Source organism: Etheostoma cragini, chromosome 22, assembly GCF_013103735.1.
Source record: "Etheostoma cragini isolate CJK2018 chromosome 22, CSU_Ecrag_1.0, whole genome shotgun sequence".
Lineage (NCBI taxonomy): Eukaryota > Metazoa > Chordata > Actinopteri > Perciformes > Percidae > Etheostoma > Etheostoma cragini.
Genome location: NC_048428.1, coordinates 2,981,248 through 3,004,054, shown reverse-complemented (window position 1 = coordinate 3,004,054; position 22,807 = coordinate 2,981,248). Strand labels below are relative to the sequence as shown.

At 42.7% G+C, this 22,807-nt stretch overlaps 1 protein-coding gene across 4 annotated transcripts in view; it reads right to left on the bottom strand.

Annotated features, from left to right (window-relative positions):
• LOC117937671 (partitioning defective 3 homolog) overlaps positions 1-22,807 on the bottom strand; it is a 368,949-nt gene continuing 346,142 nt past the window's right edge. For 3 of the 4 annotated variants that reach the window (XM_034861772.1, XM_034861775.1, XM_034861773.1), the window contains 4 exons: positions 20,205-20,325; positions 10,395-10,522; positions 2,312-3,945; positions 1-817 (listed from right to left, as the gene is read on the bottom strand). In XM_034861772.1, the coding sequence (XP_034717663.1) occupies positions 3,516-3,945; positions 10,395-10,522; positions 20,205-20,325 (679 nt within the window). In that variant the 3' untranslated portion in view covers positions 1-817; positions 2,312-3,515. The remainder of the gene's footprint in view (positions 818-2,311; positions 3,946-10,394; positions 10,523-20,204; positions 20,326-22,807) is intronic. The other variant, XM_034861774.1, reaches the window with a different exon arrangement.

Genomic DNA, 22,807 nt, shown 5'->3' with positions numbered 1-22,807 from the left:
AATCCACCCTCAATTTATTCATTGAAAAAAAAAATGATATTGTATGTACAGAGAATGGCAGAAACAGCTCTTAATGACACACTGTTGTAAAAAGGAAAATTGCACTGTGCTTACATATTAGTCATTTTTTTACCACCATAGTACCGTGTTGTGGATAATAAAATACAATGAGGGATGGTCATAAAAACACAATGAAACAATAAGAATATATAGCTCATTTCTCCCAAGATAAAAAAAAAAAAGAAATCCCCTGAAACAATAGATTTATGGGAAGAATCCTCGTGGCAGAGGGGGCACACAAACAATAATTACACAACAGAAATAATAAACATGCATTATGGGATATTATCAAATTTGCATATGTGGAGAAAAGATATTGCAGGCACTTGAACCCCTCCCGAATTCATGGTGGAGACACATAAAACATGGGCATATCATTTAAAACAGTTTCTGTGTCGGACGAAGACCCCCCCCCCTATACAAACAAGACCCAATATGATTCTGCCTCAGAAAAAAATCAAAGAAACACAAGCAACTGACAGATGAAGGAGATAAATGAAGAGAAGAGACAGCAAAAAAGGAGCAGAGCCTTGTGGGTAACCTCCTGTTTGTGCTGCCGACTCAGAGGAATAGTTGTGATTACTCCATTGACTGAATCATCTGCAGGGTCAGGCCTCCCATCTCCTCTCCCTCCTACTCCTCTGCGCTTATCCCACTCGGCAGCCAAGTGGTTCATATGGCTGCCAAGACATATTCATAGACATATTGGAGCATCCAGTAACTGGCAGCGTTCACAGACGCTTAAACACATGTCCACCTACACACACGCACACACGCACACACGAACGTTGCTGGACTGTATTTTACATACCCTTTTATTTGTGAGAACACATTTTTTTCGTGTCCTTGTGAGGCCCATAGAACGTTAAATGCAACAATCAAATACATTAGAGCCTACTTCAACCACCGCACGCCATAATAGAAACCATGAATTTGATCTTAATCTCAATTCTGGTCTTAATCCTAAACCCAGAGCTGTGGGAATAACCGGTTTGGCTAGACAAATTTGTGTGTTTAGAAGTGGAATTTTTAAAAACTGCACTCGTTCCAAAAAGCAGTGTTTTTACATGCACATACTGTAAGAAACCAGGTAACGGTTGGATTTCTCCAGTGATTCGATAAACATCACGGTAACCAGTCTACTGACCAAATTCAGATTTACAACCAGGTTACCACAGTAACCATGTTCTCCAGTGAGCTGCGTAACCTGGTTTCTTAAGTGCGTGCAAATCTACGAAGGGAAAATTGCTTCAAAATCGAATTCATGATGAATGAATTAACAAATCAGGGTAAACCAATAAACTAATTTGAATCTAAATACTTAACCTACCTAATTGATACTGAAACCCAAAAAGAGTTCTCACCATTGCCCTTTGAGAAAAATTGCAATCACATTGCAAAAAAAAAAGTTCTCAATCTGACAAGCAAAAGTTTGTTCTTACAGTGATGGTAACACACACACACACACACACACACAGTGCCATACATCGCACACAAACTGAAAATGCACCAGTAATTATTGATTGAATGACGGAAAGCCTCCCAAGGGGTTTTTCTACCAATGGACATAATCATGAAAAGAAAACAAAATCAGCTCCATTGTATCGAGCCCGTGGCGAGGCAGTCCCGCACTGAGGCCATCTACTGCAGACCTGATGTGGTTTCCCATGTACCCACCCTGATGAAATATTCAGGGAGTAACAACGCAGACACCTAGGGGCCAGCGGGCTTCGGTTACAGCCAAATCATCGTAGAGCAGGCAAGGACGGGGCCAGAGCTCCGCTGTTTCGTCCTTCTCGCCATACATGACAACACACATACTCACACACACAATGGGGCCCATTCCTTTTTAATGAGGAACATTAATTATTAACCCAAGCCCGACCCCATTTACACTGTTGGGTTCCCCGGGTAGGCGGGACAGGGTAGGAATAAAGGAGATGTGAAGCTGTTTTCCTCCACTGAGAGGGCTGTGTGGTGAGGGCGACAATGTGAAGAGAAAAAACGGAGATAAGGCTGCCAGCAGAGGCAGAGAGAATTCAGGATTATCATACGGAATACAAGAGGGGGTTGGAAGGAGGATCTACTCTGGGTAAGTGTTGTATGTGTTTAAAATCAAAGGGGACATATCCCTGGCTGAACTATAGAAGGGGGGGGGGGGTCAGGCCCAAAACCAAAGCTCTGACTCCAAAGTTTACACAAGGTGCTTAAACTCCACACTTTGTTCACACCGACGCCTGCTAGCACACACACACACACACACACACACACACACACACACACACACACACACACACACACGTACAGTTGCAGCACACTCACGTGAACTAGATTGGATTATTACTTTACGTTATCACTATTATTTTTACTTCACCTTTAACATTTTAAGTGCTCGACAAAGTCCCCATGAGTGAAATTAAGCCTCATTCACACAAGCGTGGGGTCAGCTGAGACCTCGCCAGTGGTAGAAAAACATGCCTGCGCCGTGTCTTGTGCCAACTCCTAAAATACTGACGCCTGGTCAGTGGCTCTAAGCGTTAAAAATCCCCCTTTGGCATCTGAATAGAACGCATCGAGGATAGGCAGCTGTACGATGACTAAGTATAACGAGCGACAAACGGTAAGAAAAGCCCAAAAATAAGCATGAGGATGTAAGTTGTGGTGGTGGTAAGGGTCAAACAACCCAGGACATTTCCCCCGAGAGACCGGGGTTCATGTCCTGTTTATGTCCCGCGTGTTTCTGAAACATGCTTTTTGTAACTCCACTCTCCACTCCACTTCCCCGTTCTTGTGCCCCATGTCAGTTAAACCACATAGTCCCCAGGCACGTCTAAATATGATAACAAAGACAGACGCAAGTCTTAAGAGCGTCAAAAAGTGACGGCAAGAGTCCCGACCCGGAACGTGGTTAAATATGACGCTAACGGACACTTTCTGCGTCAATCACAAACGCCAAAGGCCCTTGACCAGGCGCTTATTTTTGACACGATGGGAGTGAGAACGTGCTGCTCGTGCTCGGGGTTATGGGGGGTTATGGGGGGTTATGGGGGGTAGATGTGGCGAGGCAGTGATGGCCCAAACCAATTGCCTTGTCTGCTTTACAAATGTCTCAGATGGATGGGTCAAAGCTGCAGATCATGAGCCAAAAACAGGAATAATTGGGCTGATGTCTACAACCAGAAGGCACTTACACACAAACTGTAGTTACATTATCTTGATTCTGGACAGTAAAACATCTCAAAACATTTCTTTTTGAAAATGATTGGTTCATATCATTAAAAAAACTTTTTTTCCTTTGAATATTAACATTGCTATCAACAGTTCTATAAAAATCGTTGTATCTCAACATTTCATTAAAAAAACAGACTCATTGCCCTCGTAGTATTTTGTACATGTTAATGCTCCTTAGACTCAGTCCTAATCTTCCAAAAGTTTCCTAATCCCTTGTCACTGTCTCAGGAGTAAAACAGCCTCCCTTTCTCTGAGCCTCGAAGCCGGCTGAGCTTTGCGAGCTGAGAAGGCGACGGGGGTACATCTTGTCTGTAGGGGCCTTTGGACTGAGGTGGGGCCTGAACCACAGAAGAGCCCGGGGCCTGCAGGTGCTCTCTGCTGTGGTCGTAGGTGCTGCCGCTGGGGGGGTCCTGTGCGGCGGGTGGCCTGGCCTTGTTGGCCTCCTGCTCTCTGCGCCTCTGCTCCTGCCTCAGCAACTCCTGAGTCTCTAAGAGGACACGGGCATTGAAGTTGGACGTTCCAAGGTAGCCGTTACGTGATCCCTGGCTGCTGGAGTGGCCAGGGTTCTCCTTTGATGTCTGGAATCCATCTGCTGGCATGTACACCTTGTCCCATGAGTCCTGGGACACCGTGCTGGGAGTCTTACGAGGTTGCCTAGACACACAGAGACAGGTTAAGAGGTCAGTTGTGCTGTTGAGTGAGACCCCCTAAAAAGTGCTTGAATCTGAAAGGAACAGAGGGGGAAAAGATTGCTTTTTACTGTAGCGGTCTTTGGGTCAGTACTACTGAAGGGGAATTCTAAAGAAACAGCACTTCAGGAGGGAATGTGCCCATTTTTACATGTTGTGAGATTAAAAAGGCAGCATGTGGTTGTTGAGTTGAAACACTGAAGGCAACATGAGCAAAAAGAGATCTGTGCCATGAAGACAGAGACATAAAAGAGACAGGAGACTAACCGGGGAAGCCTAAAACGCCCACAGGACTATTACTTCTACGCTGTAAACAAACACAAATGTTAAAACCTCACTGAGAAAAATGGCTTCTTTTATTTCCTTTCCATTTAACTACTTTTTCAGAGATGCAGACGGGGGCACTTACAGCACAGACAGAGTAATGGCAGGCCTCGTGGCGTTAACTGCCTTCTATTCGTCCTGCCCCTACACTGTCAGGACGGCCCAAGATGGACTAATATTATCTCTCATAGAAGGAAAAACTAAGACCCAAGCATGCCTCCACAACATATGCTCACTTTTACGGGAATTGCCCCGGTAAAGCTTACATTGGAAACTGCGAGGTCTTGCCAGGTGTTGAGTCTTCTCCTCCATTATTAGGATCCATTAAGGCCGTGTTGCTATGGAAGACCTGTGACAGTGTCTTTTGTGTCAGGGGTGCTAAGTGAAATCCCATTCACACCTCACTGACCCACTGTGCGCATAAAAGGCTTTTGAGTTCACTGCACACACGCCTGCAGAGGGAAACAGGGGCCCGGCTTTTAGGTTAGGCTTTTAGGCCAAAATGCCTGCATTTGTATCTGGCCGAGTCTCTTTCAGACTGGCTGACAGGAACAAAAGACACAACACGCAATGAATTGTTCAAAGCACTTGTGTTTCTGACATACATTAGTTTTTTTCTAAAACTAAAACCTCACAATGGAGATAGGCATGGGTCGGTATGAGATTCTGATGGTGTGACAACCTTCAGCACAAATATCACGGTTTCACAGTATTACGGCATTGCATTGGCAGCTACAATTGTATTATTTTCAAAATGTCTGCGTAAAAAGAAAAAAACATTTTCAAGTGAACACAATGTATTTTATTTTGAAACACACTGTGCACTGGCAGGGAGAAGGATTTCTAAACGGTGGTTGAAAAACAGCTCACACTTAGGAACGGTATGGAAGAAAATGGTAGAGGTATTAAACTGTGACTTTTTCACACCGGGGTATACCTTGAAAACAGCAAGTGGCCCATGCCTAATGGAGAGCAATTCCACCTTAAATACTCTTTTCTTATTTTGTACATACTCCAATGTTGCTTGACAGGGAAAAAATGACAGATGATACATTTGACTGTGCCAAAAGTAAACACATACATTCTCTAAAGCTTGAAACATAGGAGAACACAGAAGGGGGTGACATCGTTGCTATGTAGACTACACACCTAGCCAGCCAGACACACCCTAGCTGACACACTGGGCTACAGAGATACTACTTGGTGACTTGGCGAACTGCGATTGGCTGCTTCTGGTTCCTCTGATAAGTTTCTGATGGGGGCAGAGAGGATGTAACTCCAGTCCTCTAAGTACATGCATAGCCCACTACCGCGCTGTGTCACAAAGTAAATGCAAACACTATCACTGTTGGGAATATATATATATATATATATATATATATATATATATATATATATATATATATATATATATATATATATATATATATATATATAGTCTAAACAAGCATAATACGGCCTGATCATTTAAATAACTATCTAGCATTGCAGTTGTGATATCAGTAATGATCTATGAATCAAAGCCATAGAGTGTATATAGAGATGGACGATGCGTCTCCACCTGCCTAACATTGCACAAATGAGAAGCCAAAATATCCAGCCTCCGCCATCTTGTAATTTTGGAGCCAGTAGTGAACAGGCAGTGGAGATGCGGCGTCAAAGTCCCGCCCATAGATCCACCTTACCAATCACAGGTCAATCACAGCTGTGTTTTACTCCATTTATATGGCATTAAATAATTAATTACAACCAACTTATAAAAAAAAATGAACATACTGTACATCAGCGTGATGAGATCTACCTAAATGACAGAAACTGTCTTTGGGAAAAAATGATAAGATGTGTAATTTAACGTATTTGTTTGGCCCATGTCCCATCCGCTAACATAAATGGGTCGGGGTTTATGATCTAAACTACAGCCAGCCACCAGTGGCGGGTTGAGATTTTTTGGCTTCACTTTTTGGGAGTTGTCAAGCCGTCCATCTTTAGAGTCTAGGATCAAAACTAGACCAAATGTGGTAGATACCTATGTGCCCATATTATGAAATAATCCCTTTTTCTGGGATTTGAGATGTTATTTTGTTTCTCTGGTGCTTCCTCATGTTTACAAATTTGGAAAAAAATACGGTTTCTGAATGTCCTCTGTCTTCAGTCTCCGGGGGAGCTAATCTTCACGTCTACCTAAGTCACTGGCCAAGACCAGGTGGTTAACCGTAGTAAATCCCAGTGCTAGCACGCTAGCTCGTATTCAATGACAAAACAATGCTACAACACACACTAGTTGACCATAACCTCCAAAAGAACTACTTCCTGTCCCTGTTCTGCAGGTATTCCCCAAGTGGTCCCAGTCTAGAAGAAGTCTCCCAGCTAATCCTGCCTTGGACTGTCCAAAGCTGGAGAAAGAGTTATCTAGCTGATGGGATCTTTTCTAGCTACTGAGCATGTGCAAAATATAAAAACAAAGATAGTATAGAAGTGTAATGTCTCACTCTGTAGCAAAAACAGAGACCTAAACACACAGGGGGAAAAAGGATCTGCAGCAATGTGCAGTACAACAAAAATATGGTGTTTTTTGAAAATGAAACCATGTAAACCTATTCTGATACAACCTCAAAATACAATTATGAACCTGAAAATGAGCAGAATATGGGCACTTTAACCCCTTGCATCAGGCATAAATCCGCCATAAGGATTTCAAGCAGATAGTGAAACATATACATTGTTGTATAATCTTCTTTCTTGCCAGTTAATTCAACAACCCTTTGAACATTTTTTTCTATTGCCATCCCAGTGAAATTCTAATGAGAATCCCACGATTCCAGCATTCCTAATGGATGCCCTTATAGACCACAAAATCTAAGAGGAGGTGAGAGCGGAAGCACATGGCAATGTAACGTCCGTGTCTGAGCCTTTGGTGCGTAGGTCTACATTTATGCATGGAAGACAAATGTGTATGCATTTATGTACTGTACATGTGGCACACAAACACGTTCTGTTGTTCCGCTCTGTGTGTGCATGCATGTAGAGCATGTGTAAGTATGAGGGTAATTGGCGCAGGGGCAGATGTAGGGACAGACTGCAGCGAGAGCCCCACCACATGCTCCATATCTGGGCTTTGCTGTCTGGGCGAGCCGCCATGCCTTTACACCCCGGCTTGGCATACAGAGCAGCGCCAGTTGCACGAGGCAGCGATCTGCGTTTCGAGAATGACCGTATAGTTTTTAAAGTAGAAATGGGAAGAAGGTAGAAGTCTTCGGAGGCGAGGAGAAGAGAGAAGAAATGGCATTGTTCCACAGGAATGTAATCGTGATTGATGCGTCAGGGGAGTGAGTTCTCTTATCACCTCTACTCCTTTGCCAGAATATGTCACAAAGTAGATTAGTTTCATAGACAGAGGGAGGGGATGGGAAAATACATCACGCCAAGAGTCGGGTAAATTTAGAATGACAGAACATAACAAACAAAGCCAGGAAGTTGGCTCACAGAAAAACGTGTGGCCGCTGTGTTTCCTTAAAGCAGCTGGGAAGAATCAGAGTTTATGAGAAGAAGGAGAAAGCACACATGCACATGCACAGAGACAAAATGATTAGGGAAAAACCCCAAAAGCATGCAATATAGCAACAATTGTTGCTATATTGTACATATCAATTGTATACAAACCTGGAATAATGTTTTCTTTATAGCGCGGAACAATGTTGTTTTGGCTGTTAAATGCAAGAGGTGCAATGAAAAACGGAAGAGCTACTGGCAGTTCACTCAGGCCTGGTTCTCTTGACACTCATGTGTGTGTTTGCCGCCAGAAAGTTTAATGCAAGTCTCTTTTTTAGACCGGATTTCCACTACCTAACGCTTCCTTTGTGTGGGAATTCCAAACTCTGGTGGATTTATGAGGACTATGGTAAAGTGCTCCTCAGATCTCTGCAGGGTAAATCCAGACAGCTAGCTAGACTATCTGTCAAATCAGAGTTTTCTGTTGAACAAAAACATTTTTAGTTTTAGTCAAATCCGATCTAGTTATGTTCCACCGTAACATATTCCTTCCCGAGGCAATTTCCCAGCTACACATTGCATGACGATTGTGATTGGTTTAAAGAAATGCCAATAAACCGGAGCCCTATTTTCTGCTGTCAATGCTGCGTGGACTAGCCAGACCCTCCTCCGCAGCTCTGCGGCGTTGTGGAGCAAGGTCTGGCAAAGCGAGACTACTTTCAGGCTAATCAGTGGTCTCTCTTTCCTACTAACACACTCGTTCTCCTCCTGGCCCCTCTCGCCCTCCACTGCCTGTCACCGCTAATCCTGCTCGGACAACAAGCCTTCATTAGGGTCCTTCCAATCCTCACATCCCAGACAGCTAGCTAAGCCTGGCCGTCATCAGATAACCAGCTACCATGGCCTCTTCTGGAATCTCTTTGGGAAGGAGTTTTATTTTTTTAGTTGAGGGAATGTCCCCTTTAGGCTGAACGGCTGACTGCTCATGCTTCCTGTTTTGGAAGAGAAGGACAGGATGAAGGGGTTCCAAAAGAGAGGTGATTGGAGTTCGAGGGAATAGTGGTTATTAATCTGGGGATGTAGGACTTTAGCTCTTTAATGAGGAGCCGTGTCGAGACACAAGCTCCAAAAAGCCTTAGTCGGGGTCAAACGTCAAGCCTGAGCTCATGTGACTCTTTGCTAGAAGACGCTACGTGATTATGAGAGGAATGCATATCAAAGGGCATCCTCGCCTGGCTTGTAGGCCGCCCAGACCAACTTTCCCAGGAGAAGGAACTCAGCGAGAAGGGAGGGCTGGAGGCAACTGTCACATCACATGAGATGCCAGCAGATAACACCTATGAAGTGAATGCACAGATCGGTCTGCCTTTTACAGACCGCATTGATTATGCGTCCATGTGGACCGAAAATCCATAGCCATAGACAGGAACATGTTTTAATCGACCCGGTAGTGACTGTTCAGAGACAGCAGAGCAAAGGAGGATGGCTATCAAGAAATGATTTCTATTTGTGCAGGGAGAGCTGAAAATCACAGGAGAGCAGAGCTACTCTGGCCAAGACAATTAAAAGACCACAGGCACACACACAGACACACACACCCATCCATGCACACACCTTAAGTGTTACGGCTGTGTTTAAACTGGCAACAAAACTTAAATAAATCAGACTTCACTTTCAACATTTTAGAACATACTGTACATTTCACAATACAATAAAGCTCACATTGGATTGTTTCCCATGAGGAAATATTTAACAGGGAGAGGAAATTATGTTTGTTTCATTACCAACTTTAACTCCCCATGTCAGTCAGATCTAGTTTTTGAGAATTTGAGAAAGAATTTGTGTCTTTTTGAATGTGAAAATGTTCCACCAGCAAGGGTTAGCTTTGCAATTTAAATTTACTAATGTGCGATTAGAAAGCTTCAGAGGATTGGTTAAGGCACAGACACACACATAGAGAGTGAAGGCAGGAAATACAAATACTGATACTAAAGTGTCCCCCAAACCCCAACACCTCGAGATGGAAGATATGGTAGGCTTCATTTGCATCTCTTCGAAAAATATGCAAAAGTATCGAAACCTGAAGATGGAGAAGATGAAGGGCAACAGTTGGAGCTCTGGACTCAAGCTGTGTAAAAGATTGCCAAGAGCAAATGAAAAAATTACGTTGGAATGTTATTCATCATACTCGAAGTGTTGGAGAAGGGGGAGGGGTGGTGCCTGCGACAAAGTCATCACTTCTTCAGGGTCAGCAGTGACTTAATGAAAGTGAACATCAGTCGAATAATTCCAAGCGATCACATTAAATGATTTTATTCAAACAGTTTTGCTAAGAATCATTTGAATGTCTGGAGATGAGTTAAAAGTGGCTTTGTGGTGTTTTTAACCAAAGGGATACGTTAGAGAAAGTGGCAAAATAAAAGGGTAAAGGCACAATTATGAGGAAAAGAAATTGATGAAATGGGAAAAGGCCGAATGAAGAGGTTGAGAAAGGGCAAACAGAACGTGATAAGTTGCAGTGAGGGGAGGGACGGAAAGAGACAGACAAATGGAATAAAGACAAATGGAATAAAGACAGGGGGAAGGGAGCGGCGGTCTCACCGTGGCAGGGAGTTGTACTGTCTCTGTGCTTGTTGGAAACCATCTCGGTCCTCTTGCTGCTGTTTCTGGACCTGAGTCTCGACTGTTACCGAATGGCGTCCGCTCAGCGTCTCCGTCCCATTGCTGACCTGTAACATCCACCACAAGGCACAAGTCAAAATACGCGCAGTCATGACAGTTGACATTTCTATCTTTGGACAGAAATCTGGAAACAGAACAACACACACACTTGGATAATGGAATATATTTCCCTCTGCACAGCAGGTGCTTTGGCAGTGTGATACCTCCTGTGTGTTGGGCTGCGCTCAGGGAACAGGCGGTAAGTAGGTGTGATTCCTTGATGACAATAGCACTGAAAAATGCACCTGTGCCAGTAGATGAAAGGTCCCCTGATACTTTTTTAAAAGGCATAATTCCCCAAAATGCAATCTTTCTATCAATTACAAACCTTTGTTTACTAGGATACCAGAAAGAACCGTTCGCAATAACATTCTTAATGCAGATCGACAGCAATATACAAAAGATTTAAAATAACCCTATTGGCCAGAAAATTTGGATATTTCTTTGTGGAAAAGTGAAAAAAGGTCTTGACATTTTCATGTTCAGAACAGCAGATGTTCTCTTTGAATTGTACCAGTATCACAAAGTGAGTCTGTTATATTATAATAGTATTATATGTAGCCTCAATGCTAGCAAGGCTAGCAAGTTTTAAGTCACTCTACAGCTTAAAAGAGCTTTGTTATCCCAGTTTAACTTGGAGTCTTTGATACCACGTGTCTCTTGCTACCACAGCCAGAATAAGTTCCTGATGAGTTCTAATCAGTTCAACACATCTCCCAATGACTTCACAGCTCAAAGGGACTATTGGAAAAATCATCCATCAAACAGCCACTACTAGTGTAGAACTACAAGTCTTAGAAAATGTCATGATGGTATCAAAAAGACCCAGAAAAGGGAAAAGGCTTCAGAATGATCTTATTCTTGGAATAAATCAATGTTTTTCATTAAAAGTGAATGTCCATTGTGTAGGTAGACCTTTTTTGCAGGGGAATCCATTTCACGAGTGTACAATACTTCATAATAATTGAAATGGCTTAAAAAAAAGTTACGTACATTTTTGTTTTTGTGGTGGGCTGGGAACCAAACAAATCTGCAAAGCTCATGTTTCATTTGCACTGGCTGATCCGTCTGCCACCACGCAGTGTGCTATGTATTTCTGAGCAAAGTAAACTAGTCTGCTAAAGGCATGAAAATATAGATGAATATCACCAGCCACTGCTTCATCTCCCAGTTTTGCGTGTGACTTGACTACACACCAATAACCTGCACCAGCGCGCATGTGTTTGTTGTCTGATCACCGGCGGGGTTGACATGGAGATATCATCTCCCTCAACACTAGCACGCCACTAACGAGCTGGCTGATGAAAGAACATGACAAGCCAATTAAACAGAGGCGTGCTGAGGAGGTGTAGCAAGCGTGGCTTGACCAAGTGTCAGTTTTCATGAGGCCCGGACGGTAACGTGGTAGGCAGGTGGGTAATGTGGTAAGCAGGTTTTATTGGCCAGCTGAGTTTTTAAACAGAGCAGCCAAAAAAAATCCATGTTTGGTAACTTGGGAAGAGATTTTTTTTAAATGTGGACAATCTGTATGTATGTGTTTATGGGGCGAGTGGTAGAAAAGTGGTAACAGTATATGACAGGAGGGATTGACGGTGTAAAGTTGTGTTGGCAGATGGATAGCCCGTCCACTAGAATGTCTTCGTGGAAACATCTTATGTTCTTGAAATGGCTGCTTTCTTCCTCACCTGGACAGCTGCAATAACAGTGCAATTACATTTCACTCAGCGCTAATAACAAGTCATTGCTCAATCTCTCCCAGTCCTAAAAAAGTAATAGTGTTCCACATGGGTGAAGGGAATTGGACTCATATGTTTCGAGTTTCGCTGCAACAACACATTCCCCACGGCTCACAAAAAGTGTAAAGCACATAAACGAATATCGGATGAACAGTAATGGAAAAGAGAAGAAAAAGAGAAATTATCTGTGGTGGTGAGAAATTAATTAGTCACGCACTCTGAAAGTTTTTAATGTGATTTGAAAGGAAGTGGTGAGGAATCTGGAGGTGCTTGCCACTTCGGTTTAAAAGCTGAAAGGGCTGAGGTGGATGACGCCATGCCAAGAGAAATGCATGAGAAATAGCCAGGAGAGAAAATCAGTCAGTGTAATGACATTATCCAGGGAAAGAGAATCAGATTATTCCATGTTAGGCCTGGAATACAATGCCATATAAAACATGACATTTGTTGAAATCAAATCAAAGCGACGTCCGTGTTCGTTTTTATCCAATAATGTGAAAAATGATGTCAATACGGCACACTTCTATTTCTCCCTTGTTTCTTTGGTGGTTTCACAGACAAGGCAGGGAGGGAAAAAAAGAAATGTCCACGTGTTCAAACATAAAAGTGTTCACAGACGGTGAGTCGGGGGAACACAATTGGGAAAATTATTTGCAGCTATCAAAAATCCGGGACAAGGAAAGCAGCTGGGAAGTCGTTGAGCTTTTAATGTTCCAAGGTGTAATATTCCCTGATTTAGAGCCGGTCACGGACCTTTCTGATATCAAAGCAGGTTGCTGTGATGGGTCAGCAGCACTAACATGTGCTTTATCGCCCACACTACGCTTGGTGCTGTTTGTAGCCCACCACATAGAGAACAGTTTCTGTGCTGTACACAAAAACACATGGAAGACATTTAAGTTGCTAATGGGCAAACAGAACAAGAAGAAAGTGAGAAAATGGTAGTGAAAGACCACATCCTGATACACAGTCGGATAATGATGCTCTCTTAAAGTCCTCGACCCAATTCCACCAATTTATTATAAGCTAGCCCAGTTCATTTGTGGTCGCCGGGGTGTGTAGCTCCGGGCTTAGTATCCATCTGAGAGCAAGCAGTGTGGTCTGCTATTTCCCAGTCCCAAGCCCAGGAAACCATGGTGAATGGTTGAATTGGTTATCTCCAGATCACTTAAGGACTCCACAGCATGCACAAATGGCAGAACAAAATGTTTGAGTCTTATCTTCTATTGGGAAGATATCTTGTGTGGAGGAATGTGTGTGGTAATAGTGCTGAAATGTATTATGTCTACACAAGAGAAGTTTAATCACTTTGTTCGCCTCTCCTGAACACACACACAGACACACACACACAAACACACACACAGACACACACACACACACACACACACACAGTATGTGTATATTGTGTAATGGCATGCGTACTGTTCATATGCGTACATGCATGCCTCTGTGTGCAGTTGGGTCTTGAACAATGCATCCCCCCCCAAAAAAAGCTAAATAATTTTATGATTATGATACATTAGATCAAATGTGCTGACAAGTCCTAATACCTATGGCAGTTGTAATCAAGAGATCAATAAACCATGCTTGCTACATGCACACCAGTGAACAGCAATATCCATAATTCAGCCGTGCAGGCTTGACAGTGAGCGTTAGTGGAAAAGCGCTCGATAAAAGCTCGATCACAATCATGATAATCGGCATAACCAGCTGTGGTTCAAAAAGACAGTCATGGTATTTCTTGTGATTGAGATAGCAAGAAGCCAATGACACGAATGAGTCTACATGTGTAAGATGCATCTTATAGAAAGAGAATCCTCTCAGCACTATAAATACGCCTCACAGATCCAATCAAGAGTGGTTAAAAGATTTCCTTGCTGCTTATTACAGTGTGTTATGGTCCTCTTCTGAGGTCTCCTGAGGTCTGTCAAACTGTGAAACATAGCTTGCAGAATCCACCTGCTTGCCTTTAAACACAATTACTATAAAACAATATGTGTGAGAATGACTATTCTTGTTTCAATCATTCACTTGAAAGTACATGCAATTATTGACAAAATGACTTTGTTAAACATCTTACATACAGCTCTGCTTGGCAGCATCACACAATACATTCCATGTATTGTGTGACTGATTACAGACTGGTTACAGCCAAAGGCTCACACGCTGCCATGGCACAGAGCGCCTGGGAAGTCAAGTGACTGCGGCTAAAAGTGGCTTATTCTTCACATGATCACATCGAAAGAGGTTAGCTGTACACAGTCGAACACACAGAAACATGAAAGCCCCGGATTCAGAGTAACTCAAGATTGCATAAACAAAACAAATGCTTGTAGACGCATGTATCCGGTAGCAGCAGATGGAGCGATAATAAAAATGAAAAGAATTCACATAAATAAGGGCTTTCCAGGCTGCTGTCGTGGTGTTTGATCAAAGGTACCAGCATGGCGCTCACGCTCCTCTGTGTGGTCATGCTCATTGGCGTTCAAACCCAAAAGCACAAATTGATTTTATTGCCGCAGACAGACAGAGAGCTAGAGAGAAAAAAGCAACTCTTTGGAAAATGCATAGCTCTCTATGATGAACATCTGGAAATCCCCTCTCACAGAGCAGAAGGGAAGGACGGAGAGAAAACATGCCAGCTCTAATTGTGTGTGCCAGCTTGGGGGCTACATGACAGACAGGCCGTCTTGTGTCCTGGTCATTATTCTATTAAGGAGAAGTCGGGGGTTAGAGGACTGACCTCAGCATTGTCATTACAGGCGCACACAGCAGACACAGCTGAACTCAGTATCCAACACCCCAGAGACAAGCCAGTGGTCCAACTCAAAGGGACGGAGCCTCACACCTCAACCTGCTCCTCTCTACCTGGTCCTCATTCTCATCACGGTTGGGCAAGTTATTTCCAAATTCTAATACATTACAGATTACCAGTTACTGTCACTTGAGAGTAATTAGTTATATTACATTATTGCTGTCTCTGAAATGTAATGCTTTACACTACTTTTGCATTAGGTTTGAGTTACTTTCACTAAAATAACCGCGGACGTATACCTAGCTTGTGAATTTCACCACGGCTTCAACAAAGTCTTATCTTTATCCACTATAATAGGCCTACATCATAATCTTTTCATAATATGCTAAATTGTTAATATGAATCTGCGAAATAACTAAAGCTATCAAACAATTAGTGAAGTACAATACTTGACTCTGAAATAGATAGATATAGATATTTATTGTGTGACTGATTTTGCTGCTGCAACACTGTCATTTACCATTTTATTATATTTATTGGTTGAATTGTAGTGAAGTAGAAGTATAAAGTAGGAGAAAATGGAAATGCTCAATTAAAAGTACCTTTCAGTTGTATGGAAGTATGGTATAGTTACTTTCCACCGCATCTGGTTCTGGCTTTGACCACAAGAACAGAGACAGAGCAGCAGCTCGCCTCAATAATAACTCCTAAAAAGGGAGTATGTCCTTCTTGCAAATGTCGAATCAATCTTTGCTGTCACCTCAACCATCGAATACAGCAACAGGAAATAACACTCAGACCTTTGCAAAGTGCCGAAATGTGTTGGTGAATTCTTAAAAAAACAAAACACAACTACATTTTGGGTTAAAATGTGTTGTAACTCACGCGATTTTTGTAATGCGGTACTTCCAACACTGATTCTCATGATCATTTTCTTGTACATATTCTTCATATTGAACCCCAGGCGTCTGGAAGATGCAGACACTCTGGTCTGACTGTCATGTTTTATTTCACAGCAGTCTTAGGACTACAGCTTTAGCCACACCATGGAAAACACTACAGTTTATGATGGATAACGGCCGACCAAAATGTAGGTCGCTGAAATTCTTTCAGGAAGACTTTACACTGCTCTCTTCCTAAAACAAATCACCTGTTGGAGGCGTTCACCTTCCTGTTAAACCAATCAGAATCAGCCACGAACTCCAAGGGCCAATCGCAGCGTCACAACCCTGCTTAAAATCTGTTTCTCTACCTGCTGCTCGCAGCTGTCATTTCAGGCAAACCCGCCGCCTCCCCTTCCACCTACAGTCATCGTCACCCAAAAGTCACCCTGGGTCTTCCTCCCCTTCCGCCTCCAGTCATTGTCACCCAAAGGCACCCTGGATCTTCCTCCCCTTCCACATCCAGTCATCGTCACCCAAAGGCACCCTGGGTCTTCCTCCCCTTCCACATCCAGTCATCGTCACCCAAAGGCACCCTGGGTCTTCCTCCCCTTCCGCCTCCAGTCATTGTCACCCAAAGGCACCCTGGGTCTTCCTCCCCTTCCGCCTCCAGTCATCGTCACCCAAAGGCACCCTGGGTCTTCCTCCTGTAGGATGCTCCGTCGACTCCTTCGGTCTGGTCTTCGGGTTCCTTTGCCGCCACCCCTAGCGTCTTGACTCCATCTAGGGGGATTGTCTTGGGTTCCCTACCCCTTTCACAAATTATTCTATAACGATGGAGTCTAAGCTCCAAAGACTATACATATTATTATGCGTATGTCCAATAAACCTCTGCATATCGGCAAACAAGTCTCTCCCGATTGAAATTTCTGACATGCCAGAAATCCAACAGATTGTCTGAGAGCCAAGTTGTTGTCGGTGGCAACCAAATTGGCCCTAAAATCTGGCTTAATCGTACAGTCCACACAGTCCGTGCCAGCTATAGTTGAAATTCAGAGTTAATTCTTAAAGTCTGAAAACAAAACAGTCTCACCTATACATAGCTGTCATGTAGCTTTCAATCACTCAAATTACATTTCACTTTCCATGGCACCATTTGCTGATGAAGATCAATGTGACCGAAAAACTCCAGCTACTAAATTAGGGTGAGATTGTTTTCTGGACAGCAAATCTGAGATGGTTCTGCTATACATTTATAAATATTACAACCGAGCCATGCCTTGAGATGTCAGCAGCCGCTCCTGTCCTGGCTTGTAGATCTGTGTGGAAGCCATTACAGTCCTACGTAAGCTTGTGTAATCAGGGACAACGTGCATCAAAGTGCAGGGTTGCGGACTTTGAAGTGGTGGAAATTTAACAGTCTTCTCAAGCAACTAGCTTTTTCATGGTTACATTCACTGAGTGTTTTGAGTGTCTCAGATGTTTTACTTTCATCACTGCGGATAAAATTCAACAATGACACAAACCAATATATCCATTGTAAAAAACGAAGAGATATCACTTTCTGGAAAGAAAAATAAAATAAAAAAAGTATCCTTCATAAGTCAAAACAGAACAACGCCACAAGGATGTTTTTCAAAGTGGGTCAAATTATGTTTAGTTTCATAATTAGTTTAAAAATATGCACTTTAAATATAAACTGCAAGTGAAGAATAAAAGTGTATTTCTCCAGTGTATTTTTAACACTGCTTGTACATTTCTTGTACTTTTTCTTCTTTTCACCAACAAATCCAATGGCCAAATGCGTCATTTTCCATTTTTAACCTTCCTTGCCCTTCTATCCACAGTTTCCCCTGGTTTTATATCAAAATGTTGCCCCATTTGCCTTGAATAGAGCCATTTCCATCCTTCTTTTGAATGATACTAAGACAGGATTTCCCTTGAGGTTTTCTAATCGGTGTCAACACATAGCATCGGCTCGCCTGCATCTTTTCTAACAAGCTCTGACTGCTATTGTGAATCCTTGTTCACAGGACTAAAATAACATAAAAGGGGACTGATAAAATAGTCTTCAATACGCTGGGGTAGGCCCTATATCATATTACCAGTGGAGTAGTGGGGGTATGCCCAACAATGTCAACAATCACAGGCAATTAGGAGCTCAGAGGCTCAGAGAGACAGACGGAGACTGCTTAGTGCTGAACAAATAGTTAACATCTTACAATGAGAGCGAGAATAGAAAGAGAGATTAAGAAAACAGTGGCGAGAGATGTCTACTTTCAGTGATTGCCATCCATCAGTAGGACTAACACTAAAGGAAATTCATAGCAAATGAAATCTGCCTTACTCTGTATAAAAACATGGAGTGAAGTGGAGCTGTTACAGCTAACCCAAACTCATTCAGACAGTAGGAAGAACAGCAAAGGATCCCTACCACGTCAGACCTCCATGCCAAACCAATTTCTTTGACATACCGACGCTAATAATTGGATGCCAGCTATTTTTTTTTTTAAGATTATTTTTTGGGCATTTTAGGCCTTTAATGGATAGGGCAGTTGAAGATGTGAAAGGGGAGAGAGAGGGGGAGTGACATGCAGCAAAGGGCCGCAGGCTGGATTCGAACCCGGGCCGGCTGCATCGAGGAGTAAACCTCTGTATATGGGCACCCGCTCTACCAACTGAGCTATCTGGGTGCCCAGATGCCCGCTATTTTAACTTTCAAGGTCTGAACTTCTGACCCATATTTTCAAAAATAGCTCTGCTTGGTGCAACAATTAGCCATATTTCCCTCGGGACCAGGTCATGAAGGTCACTGGACAAAATAAGCTATGTCTGTCTCAAGCCATTAAACCGCAGAAATATTTAACCTCTAACTTCTCCCTGCTTTATTGTACGGGTTTGGGTGATAGTATTTGGTCATTGTTAAAGGTCCCATGACATGGTGCTCTTTGGATGCTTTTATATAGATCTTGGTGGTCCCCCAATACTGTATCCGAAGTCTCTTTCCCAAAATTCAACCTTGGTGCAGAATTACAGCCACGAGAGCCATTTTGTTCTCTGAGAGGGCGAAGCAGAAAAAGGGAAAGTAACCATGCCCATTTTGACCTCATGTTGGCCTATCTGAGCTTTCATTTTCTCAAAGGCAGAGCAGGATACCCAGGGCTCGGTTTACACCTATTGTCACTTATAACCACTGGGGGACCATAGGCCGGCTTGGGGAACGCATTTTAATGTTAAAAAAACTCATAAAGTGAAGGTTTCATGCCATGGGACCTTTAAAAAAATAAGAGGATGTATAACCTTAAACAAAGTGTCAACCAATGAGTTATATCACTCCTAATAAAGTGAGAAGTTTGAGTTAAGTAGTAGCACCGCTTGTTAAGATTGTCAGAAATATAATTGAGTATGTGGAAAGATGAAAGTGTTTCCTTACTTAAAGTCTAGGCGCAGTTGCACAGCAGGAAGGAATATGAGATCAGGTCTGAATGAATTAACTAAGAAATTAACTTGATTACATTTTCCCAATTATGAGGAGTAAATCCCATTGTTGGTACAGATCAATCATGGAAGAGGGGAACGGCTTAAAACAACTCTCAAATTCTAATTTAAAAACTCGTAATTGAAAAAATCCCTTTAATCAAGTGTAATGGAAATGAAAATGAACAGTGCGCCAGTCTGGCTTCAATTTCTCTCCCCTTACTTTGCCTTAAAGTCACTTGCCATCAAATGTTCCTCTTGTTCCGCTGCTCCTTCCTTCTCGGGACTTAGAAATTAGTCAAAGAAATTTTGGCAAAAGTTGGGACAAGTTTTTGCGACATGAGTCAGATAGTTACGTTAGGAATTCAAATGCTCAGTGTTGTTTTTTCACCTTGCAACATACATCAGTTTAAAAGAATACAATGTATACTTTAATATTTGTATATACTGTATATGTGATGAAATGAACTGGGTAATAGCTATACAAAAAGGAAATTTATTTTTTAATTTGTAGCAACAATGACATACTAAAATCTTGATCTGTTTGTGCGTGTTGCTAAAAACCCTATGTAATTATCATGCTGTGTTACAGAGAAGTGCACAACTCTGACCCAGGTAAGGTCATGTCACAAGTAGATACTCAAATAAATAAGATTCAGGAAGAAAACTATTTGAGTGTGGGAAATCCATTAAGCAGCTGGTGGCTTTGGAGAGTCCAGCGGTGCATCATGGGGAATCACTCTTAAGAGGTCTGAGTTTAGGGTATTTTAGAGTATGTTTATCTTGGTCTGTGCAGCTCAGTGCCACTCTGATGGAGCGCGGCGCCTATCGAAAAACTCACCCAGGACTGGTTGAAGCTGTAGGTGTGCCTACGGTCATCGACGTCATCCTCATGCCTGACCTGCTGGAACTCATTCCTTAGCCTTTGTATCCGGTCGTGGTTACTGGGAGCCAACTGACTGCTGAGAGAGAGAGCGAGAGAGAGAGAGAGAGAGAGAGGACGTAAGATACTGGGACTCCATTTCTTTTTATAGATTCTTTTTCTTTTAGCAGTTATCTGGAGGTACTTTTTCAGCTAGCCCTCACTCATAAATAACACCTGCCACATTACTCTGTTGTAACTGATGCTTTTTCATATCTGAATAATTCACTCACCCACCCTAACACCTCTCTAAATTATCTTGAATTGATGATTTGACAGTTAAGGTTCCTTTTGCATCCCTGTCTGACATGCCAATGTTCTTTTTTTCCTTCTTCTCCTGAACATCCCCATAACTGAAAGTGTCCCTCGTGTACCATTGTGAGTGATAGATGTCCCTTTTAGACTGCAGAAGAATGTTGGCCTTTTATGGTGCACAGTCATTAGACACTGTGGAAAACCCTCATTTACATCCCCTTCATTAAATGCTTTGAGGGGCCTGTCAATAGGAATCAATAGCCTTCCCTCAGCTTAATCAGGCTCTCCTTTTATCACCAGCTACAGAGGCAGCACATGACAAGATGCATAATTATGGTGAGACAACCGGCTTGATAATAGGCTTGTACTTATGCATACCACAAGGATGAAAGTCCCAAAGGTTAGGAATTTGTGCCGGGAGGCGATGGGTAGGGTGAGTGAAGGAAAGGGAGATAAAGGTAGGAGGGGTGTTCTCGGGGATGGTGCTGACTGAAAAAAAGAAAGGCTAATCAAGAGCATGTGAGAGAAAGGAAAGAAACCAAGTCTGCCAGGACCTGTTACCCTGTCCTTCTGTGTCCTCCTGAGGACCTTTTACAGGTGGCACGCCAGCAGTGGAAGTGATTGCTTATTTGGGCCCAGAGGATTCTGGACGCAATTATGGTGATAATTACAGATTAGAATGAGCACAACCTTCTGATGATAATGGGCACTAGGACATGCTGCCAATCAAGCATCATTAAAAGCACAACAAATAGCAGCTCATAAAGGATGAACGGATCTTGGTGCATGCCCCTGAATAGCACTTGGAGAGACACAAAGATCATGTTATTCGTACTGCTTGATCAAAATCAATTGTATTAGTTATAGTCCATTTGATTTTCATAGCTTCGTGTAAGTGGGAGTGCAGGGAGCCTACATTAAGCCTTTTATGTGGATGTGGGCAATTAAGTGGCTCATTGAGGTGTGAGGTGGCATACGCTTCTAGGTTGTGGGGCGATGATGAAGTCCCTCCAATACTGTTCATTAGAAAATCAATGTTCACTTAATATTGGCAAGAGGTTGCAATGTTAAATAAAATAAAAGTCATAACTGTAGTATAAAACAACAGAGCTAATAAAGAATGGGATTCCGCCTGCTTTTGCTCTTTTATCATCCACTTTTAACTACAAAGATAGCACACAAGAGTAATGTGAAACAATTATCAGCTGTTTCTGTATGACTGCCAATGCTACGTACTGCACATGCACATTGATTTTATTTTAAAATCCCCCTCAACATGCATGTTTTAAAATTTCCCAACAGAAAAGTTCGAAGAAGTGTGTGCGTCTTACACCGGACATACACTCACGCAGCTCAAAATTGAGAAGCATAAGAAAAAACATGTGCAATTCTGAATTAATTTTCTTTGCCTTTTCTAAATAAATAGCTGCTCATATACATTGCAATACAGTATATGTCATCTTCTCTGCTTGAGAGAGAGGTTTGATGAGATTGTAACGAGTGGGAAAAGAGCAAGCATAGATCTGGGAAGTCCAACGCATGCAATTAGTTTAATCCCTGAGGCCGGGCAAAGAGAAGATCAGACTCCAAACAAACAGCCTCGTAAATTTTTCTCTTTGACCCTACAGGGAGGGTCAATGCTCAGCATCTCAAACGTGCACCACTGGGCTAGGAAAACCAGAGGGGGCTTTGGGAGCCAGCTGGGGATCCAGAAAAGGGGCCACAACCCAGGCTATAAACAATATACACAAATCCATATACACTTCCTACACAATCGAACATATTGCCCTTTCTTCCACCCATGAAAGCATCAATAAGGATATTACCACATATTTGCGTGTGTGACGTATGAAGTTCTGAGGAGTGGAATGGGAGATCAACAAAGGCAAGATTTCCGGCAAATTGAAGAACTAGCAGCAAGGTACTTCAATATATTTTTCGAATGGAAATTGCATTGCAGAGGGACTGGGAGCAGGGGTGTGAGGGGGGGGGGTGGGGTGGGCATGGCAGTACAAAGGAGGCCTAGTTTATCTGCAGGAGGTTCTCTTCTTGGTCCTCCAGCCACCATGGGACTCTTGGAAAACCCTCCATGGAATTCTTCAGTGTAAATATATTCATAAGGTAAGAAAACAGAGCTGGAAAGCACTTGGGAGGAGTAGGAATCAAGCACAAAGAGGCACAACTATCACTGTGACACCCAGTAGCAGGCCTGTCTCCATACATAAAGAAGATGGATTCGGCCGCCTTCCCTGAGAGCTCCCCAATGC